Here is a 6,980-nt window from a genome sequence, read left to right on the forward strand (position 1 = left end):
CTATTTCAAAGTTTTATCAAGACAAAAAATTTGTTTATTATTACTATTATTTATAATTAATCTTAATCTTAATTCATGAACTTTGGCACTCTTGTTTTAGGGTCTGTTTTGGGGTGCTGTTAAAAATTGTTGTGCTGTTAGAAAAAATGCTGGTAAAAAAAGGTGTTGTTGTCGAAATCAGATAACTGTTTGGTAATTTGTTTTGATATTTGTATGTTTTTAAGATATATAAAAAAATATTTTTAATGAGGTTTATTAGGGAAATGCTTGAAAGTTTCCCGTAAAAGTTGAAAGCAGATTTTTGCAAAAGCATGGGAGGACATGCTTTTCCTAAAAACAACTTTTGAGCTAAAAGCTGTTATTCGCAAAAGCTGCTTTTAGATTTATCAAACAGCTGTGGCAATCTGCAACAGCAATGACAAACGGTACCTTAGTATGTTTTTAAGGATCTTATATTTATTATACATGTTCTTGCATTAACCCATTTGTATATGGAGCAAAGTGATTTCTCTACCATTCAAATTTTAGCTTTTTACATACTTTCGGAGAAGTGGATTGTTAGTATTGGTGTCCTAGAGACAATACTATTATGTTTCATTGTAAATAGTTATGGATTATGTTCTATTGGATATTGAATAAATATTTATTATGTCTTTGTTAGTGATTAGAAACAAAAAGGATAATTTCAAAAAAGATAATATAATTTCAAATAGTTGTGGAAACATTTTTATTCTCATTTACTCGTTAATTAATATGTTAATTGTGCTTTCATTGATGGCTAATTTGTACCATTTATGGGTGACCATGATTGATGACATTTTTTTTTGGCTTGTAAGAGCCAATTACGTGACACTTTGTTGGCTGCAATTACGTGCCATTTTGTTGGCTTGTTAATGACTGATTTTTTAAATTCGTTAACTGGTGTATAATTATTACAGTCTTAATTAGTGGCTTTTATTTATACCGTTTATGGGTGGGCATAATTGATGGCGTAGATTCTTGACCTGATAAACGGCAATTCGGTGCCATTTTGTTGGCTTGTTTATTATATTTAATTTGTTACTTAAAATTTCAGATATTTTTTGAAGTTTAGAGTTTTTTATTTTAACTTTTATTTTAATACTTATATAATTAATTATATTCTTAATATTTATTTATCTTGTTATATATCTAGCCAAAGGATCTCCCTTTGGTTAGATATATATATTTTATGTTTCTTTCTTATATTATCTTTTTTTGTCGAATTATTTTTATATTTATCATTTCATTCATTTTTACCATCTTTTGATAAACTATACTGATTTTAATTATTAAATTTATTATTATTATTTTTCTTGTCATTAATGAATCGTATTTGTTTCAGGTAGCATGGTCTTACAAGTTGGGACGTTTTCTTTTCGGACATTAAGGTCTTATTGTCTAAACTTGCGGAGACATTTTCATGTTTTTCGGTTAGATGATACGCTTTTTTGAATGAAATCGATACGAGCAAGTGTATTTTCTGTAAAAAAAAAAACGGAGCTTAATAAAATTTTGAACACAATATCTACGCGCCCATTAACATTTCAATTTGCCGCCCGTTCTTTCCCGCCCCTACAAAACTCTCAACATCTGTGTACTTATGTTCTGTGCATGCATTTTCACAATCACCCATTTATACTCTCACAATCTTGAGCTTTCTTTCTGTAATTCGATGATGTCCAGTGACAAACCCCGATCTCCTGTGGAAGATCAGGTGAAGAAGATCAAGTGGAAGTCATTAAAAAGGCTGATGAAAACTAAAATGTCGAAACAGAATGATTTTAAGATGTCGAAGATAGCAGCAAGCTCAGCGGTAAAGAGGCCTACTAGGAAGAGAAAGACAATGGAGTGTCACTTGCCTACTGCTTTCAGAGTTTCTCGTAACCCCTTTTCGGAAGGTATTATTTACTATCGACTCGGGTTTTTTGGATTTTGTTTGTTTGCGGATATAAATGTTCGTTTCTAAAATATATTATGAATATTGGGAAATTTTAGTTTAAAATGACTTTAGGATGATATTTATTTATTTGGTTTGATCTCTGTTCTAAACATATTTTTTCGTAACTCCAAACTAATTAAATTCCTGATTATTTGTTTGATTCTGATTAATCCTCGATCAATCAAATTAATCCCCGATTGATCTTTACCCCGTGACTTCACTGATTAAGTCCGATTCAATGTCATATATTATATCTTAAGTATAAAATCACTGATTAAGGCCATGCTAATCCTATCTGGTTCCGCCACTGTTTGTCAACAGAACTACATTATACTAGAGACTACAGTGTCAAGTTACGTTTTACAATTTTAGGCTTGTAAACCCTTAGTCTAACAAGTTTTCTTTCTGCAATTTGATGTCGTCCGATGATCAAACCTAGCTGAAGAGAAAGGTAACAGTGGAGTTCCGATGAAGTGGAAGTCATTAAAAATGTTAATGAAGAATGGGAAAAAAATAATGAAGTGGAGTAAAACAAGTGATTTACATGGTAAAAAGAGAATTCGAAACTCAAAACAGAGTCATTTGAGAATATTGAAGAAAGCAAGAAGCTCAGCAGAATCTCCTGTTACTTCCATGAAGAGGTCTACTAGGAAGAGAAAGACAATAGAGCGTTACTCATCGCTGTGGGCTTCAGCTTCCCGTGCTGCTAGTAAGCCATTTCCATGTGAAAAGGTATTTTTTAGGCTGCTCTTGATGCAATTTCAATTCTTATAGATTACTTGATACTTAATACTAGATTTTGTTCTGAATGCAGGGGAATGGCACTCGGCTAAAGGACATACCAAATGGTATTTTTTCTTGCAAATTATCTTCATTATATTACATGCAAATGCGGTTTTAGAGATGAATCCCTTGTTAGCTCACATTTTTCTCCTGTTGTGTGTATGTTGGTCTGTTGATAAGAAATGTTGCTAACAGACCATAGTCTGCCGCGTTACATTGCTATGTTATTTGATTTTTGTGCATGATGATCAATGTTCATAATCTTTAAGAATTTCTAGCATTTAAAGAAACAGTTTAGCATATTTTTCAATTTTGTGAATAGTCCTTCTGATCTCCGTGTGGCTAAGATCTACCTGAAAATTCTTATATAATGATAAGCAATTAGTATGCACTGATGCGTGAAATCATAGTTCTAAGATCCACCTGAAAATTGTTTTAAGATGATAAGCAATCAGTATGCACTGATATGTTTCATCCCAATCCTAATTCGTTATATTTTCTATATTGAAAGATGTTGCCAGTACATTAAGAAATTTTATATATTCTATATTGAAAGATGTTGCCAGTACATTAAGAAGTTTGTGCACAAATGTAATGCCAGAGGTGGGAATTATGAATATTTTGCACCTCCTATAGGGGTAAGTAACCTATTTTTTGTATAACGATGATCCTTAATACACCAATATGTACACTTGCTTAATTTTTTTTTTTTTTAAATTTGTTGTTTGTTGCAAGACTTTGTTGCTTTGTTCAGGATAATCCTGTCTAGTATTATCCGTTTTCTGTTAGAAAGTGATATGCTTATACCACAGCTATCAACTTTCCCGCCTGTATTTTATGAAACCTTTAGCAATCCAAAATTGTAGCCAACATCATCAGCGGATAGTTGACACATATTTGTCCCATTTGCAGCGTTTGATGTCAACAAACATCAGGGTATCACCGTATCAGGCTGACACATTTTTGTGTGTGTTTGCACTTATTTAATTTTTGTTACTGAAGCTCTAAGCTCTAGGGATTCTACTGTTACTGAAACTTAAAAGCATGGCATAATAGCTTATTGTCTTGATTATTGTGTAAATTTTCATTATGCATTATGCTATCAAATTGATTATGTTAAGTATTTTTAATTCCATACATGCTAATTAATCCGTGTTGCCTCTGGTCCGATATGTTAAAATATAACAGTGGCTTATAAGTTGGCCCAGAGCAAATATGACGATAACTTGCAGACACTTCACACCATTCTTTTTGGGAGAAGAACAAAGGTGATTTAGGATTTATTGAAATGATCCTTGAGCAAAAAAAATTTCTTTGTTATGCCGCTAGATAGTTTTTGCACTATATGCTGCACCATTTTTAAGCATCCACAGTGCTTCAGTTATTCTTGGATCCAGTTCAATCGAAATTTAATGCAAATGTCTTTGTAAGTAATTCTTTAGGTGCATGCTTCAAAGAACATCGGTTTATTTTCTGGATTTGTGTGGGGTGAAAATGAGGTATCACTCATAAGCAATTAACATTAAATTCTGTGAAAAGGTTCTGTACAATTGGTAATTTATGTAGGCCTTTTAAGTTCAGCGGCTTGTATCTTTGGCAGGAAAAACATAGGTCAAAAGTTGAGGAGCGGATTGATAAATGTGTCAAGAACAAGTTGCTTGAATTGTGTGATATCCTCGACATACCAATTAGTAACAAATCCAGCACCAGGAAGGCATGTCTTAACAAAAACTCTTTGAAAAATGTCCTTGGAAGATTTAATCTACTAAAATATAAAGTATATTTGCAGGGAGACATTTCAGCCAAGATATTGTACTTTCTAGAGTTTCCTCGTGCTAGAACTGAATCATCAATTGCTGATAAAACAGTGGTAACTCTCCTCATTCTCATTCCCAATCTCTCATGTCTACATATGTACACGTACGAGATTATTATAGTTTCTATTGACCACAACAATGTTCTGTAGCTTGTTCGAGCCAAAATATACTGCTCATTTACTAATGCCTAGCGAGATGCATGAATTCGAGAGTCATGAACCCTTGGTAGTATGTTTTGCTGAAATTTGGATTGGATTCTGGAATTTTGAGAGAATCTGCCTGTTTTCTATATATATCATATAGCATTATTGATGATAGTTGCTTTGATACTCTCCTGCTGTTTGAAATTGTTACAAATTGTCGAGCTTAAGAATTACTGTCAATTATGCACATGAAATCATTCTTTTTTCACTGTTTCTAAATTTATTCCTCAGAAGCAAAAGATATCTGAGGGAGAGCAAAGGAAATCTTCAGAATGCAGATATTACATCGAGGATGAAGAAAATGAGTCAGATGACCGAATGTCTGATGAAAGCGACCCTGATGCCTGGTATAATTATAAGTATGGACGCCATGAAGACGTCGAGGTTGATGATGATTTATGGGACACTGATCCTGATACTGCTTGGCACCTGTACAAGTATGGACGCCGGGTTTTTAGTACTCCATGGTAATAGGAACTGGAGATGTATTAAGCTTCTCTTTCGGGTCCACTAATCCGGAGAACTGCTAGCATATTCGTTCCAACCGATTTTATTAAGTTATCTCTGCAGAACCCTGGATATTATGTACATTATGACTGGGGGATTTTGTAAACAAGTGAAAGGGTGTTGAATGTTTGGTGCAGTGTTACAGAAATCGGAAATCGGACCTAATCGGTTAAGTTACCGATTCAGGAATTAATCGGAAATCGAGGATTAATCGGAAGGATTAATCGGTGTGAAAATCGGATTTATTTTAATATTAAAATATTATTTAATATTTAGTTATTATTATATTAGCTATTTAGTAACTAATATATTTACTATATTCATAAACTTTATTATTACTCATATTTAAAGTAATATAGTATTTTAATTCTAATAATTTATCATATATACTTCAATTAAGAATTATATATAAGGATTAATCGGATTTCAAAAATCTGATCGGCGGCTGATTTTGCAGGGGATTAATCGGTTAAATCAGGGATTTTTAGAACACTGGTTTGGTGCATTAATCCGTTATCCGTGCTTGTTTAAATTTTGTTGGCCAAGTAACAAGTAAGTAAATATTAAACTTAAGTTGAATTCTGTTGGCTTTTCTTGATTCAAAATTGATCTCTTTACTTTGTTGCCCCAATCAAGAGTTTCCTTATTTAATATGCCGGTTTTGATAATAAAAAGTTATTTATAGAAATCGAGATTCCATTAACATATCAATTTATTTTACTAATATTAATATACCAGCATTTGTATATTATAAAAAAATCAATCAATCATCAATCATATATATATATAAAGGAGGATGCGGGCGTCTCCAGAATTGCTCGATTCAGTCTTCTGATTTTTCTTGAATTTCGGAGAGAAAATATAATTATAATTCAGAAAATCAGGTCCAAGAATTCTAAAAGTAATATGACTCTTTTCTTATCGAATTCTAAAGGTAATACACTCCTTTTTTATCGAATCGAATTTTAAAGTTAATACAATTCTTTTTTATCGAATTCTAATTTATCGAATCGAATTTTAAAGGTAATACAATTCTTTTTTATCGAATTCTAAAAGTAATAAAATTCTTTATATATTTATATATTGAAGATTTATAACAGAACTAAAATTTTATCTTCAATTTTATTTTATTCTATTTTATTTTATTCTTTTTCTACTAATATTGTAATTTAAATTTCTGATTTTTCTTAAATTTCGGAGAGAAAATATAATTATAATTCAAAAATAAGGTTCAAGAATTCTAAAAGTAATACAACTCTTTTCTTATTGAATTCTAAAAATGATACAACTCTTTTTCTTTTTATTTAGTATTTCTTATTGAATTCTAAAGATAATACAATTTTTTTCTTATTTAGTAATCCAAAAAGAAATAGAATTATATTTAAAAAATTAGGTTTTAACCAATGACTAGGAATCATAAAATAATAATAATTAACAAAAAAAATAGGATATATAAAATAAGAATCATATATTGATTTTATAATAATGTAAATGATTCTTGATTAGTATTGTGTTTGACGTGCACGGGAGGCGGCCCAAACTAATTTTTATCTAAATAATAATAATTTTCCAATTAGTATTATGTTTGACGAGAAAGTGGCTTATATAATTTTTATCTATGTTATAATTTTTTTTTGTTGAAACGGCGGTTCAAAATAATTACAAAATAAAATAGGATATATAAAATAGGAATCATATATTGATTTTATA

The 6,980-nt window shown here is 30.9% G+C and overlaps 1 protein-coding gene across 2 annotated transcripts; it reads left to right on the top strand.

The window, feature by feature from the left end:
• The first annotated feature begins 1,300 nt into the window (after nucleotides 1–1,300).
• On the top strand, nucleotides 1,301–5,506 carry LOC108195199 (DEK domain-containing chromatin-associated protein 1). Of its 2 annotated transcripts, XM_064080968.1 has the most exons (9): nucleotides 1,301–1,409; nucleotides 1,705–1,919; nucleotides 2,400–2,692; nucleotides 2,775–2,808; nucleotides 3,932–4,011; nucleotides 4,186–4,242; nucleotides 4,344–4,461; nucleotides 4,537–4,613; nucleotides 4,995–5,506. In XM_064080968.1, the coding sequence occupies exons 1-9, from the start codon at nucleotides 1,369–1,371 to the stop codon at nucleotides 5,232–5,234; spliced, it is 1,155 nt and encodes a 384-aa protein (XP_063937038.1). In that variant the 5' UTR covers nucleotides 1,301–1,368; the 3' UTR covers nucleotides 5,235–5,506. The 2 variants fall into 2 exon arrangements, with proteins under 2 accessions (XP_063937038.1, XP_063937037.1); XM_064080967.1 differs by lacking the exon at nucleotides 1,301–1,409 and having other exon boundaries at nucleotides 1,416–1,919.
• The last annotated feature ends 1,474 nt before the right edge of the window (nucleotides 5,507–6,980 follow it).

This window comes from Daucus carota, chromosome 7, assembly GCF_001625215.2.
Source record: "Daucus carota subsp. sativus chromosome 7, DH1 v3.0, whole genome shotgun sequence".
NCBI lineage: Eukaryota > Viridiplantae > Streptophyta > Magnoliopsida > Apiales > Apiaceae > Daucus > Daucus carota.

What these genes read in the sequence shown, in the direction of transcription:
- LOC108195199 (XM_064080967.1), top strand. Translation starts at nt 1,622, where the DNA reads ATGTTCTGTGCATGCATTTTCACAATCACCCATTTATACTCTCACAAT. An exon ending in GCTAAAGGACATACCAAATG is followed by an intron (nt 2,809 to 3,931) that starts GTATTTTTTCTT and finishes AAAATATAACAG; the next exon opens with TGGCTTATAAGTTGGCCCAG. An exon ending in CAATTGCTGATAAAACAGTG is followed by an intron (nt 4,614 to 4,994) that starts GTAACTCTCCTC and finishes TTTATTCCTCAG; the next exon opens with AAGCAAAAGATATCTGAGGG.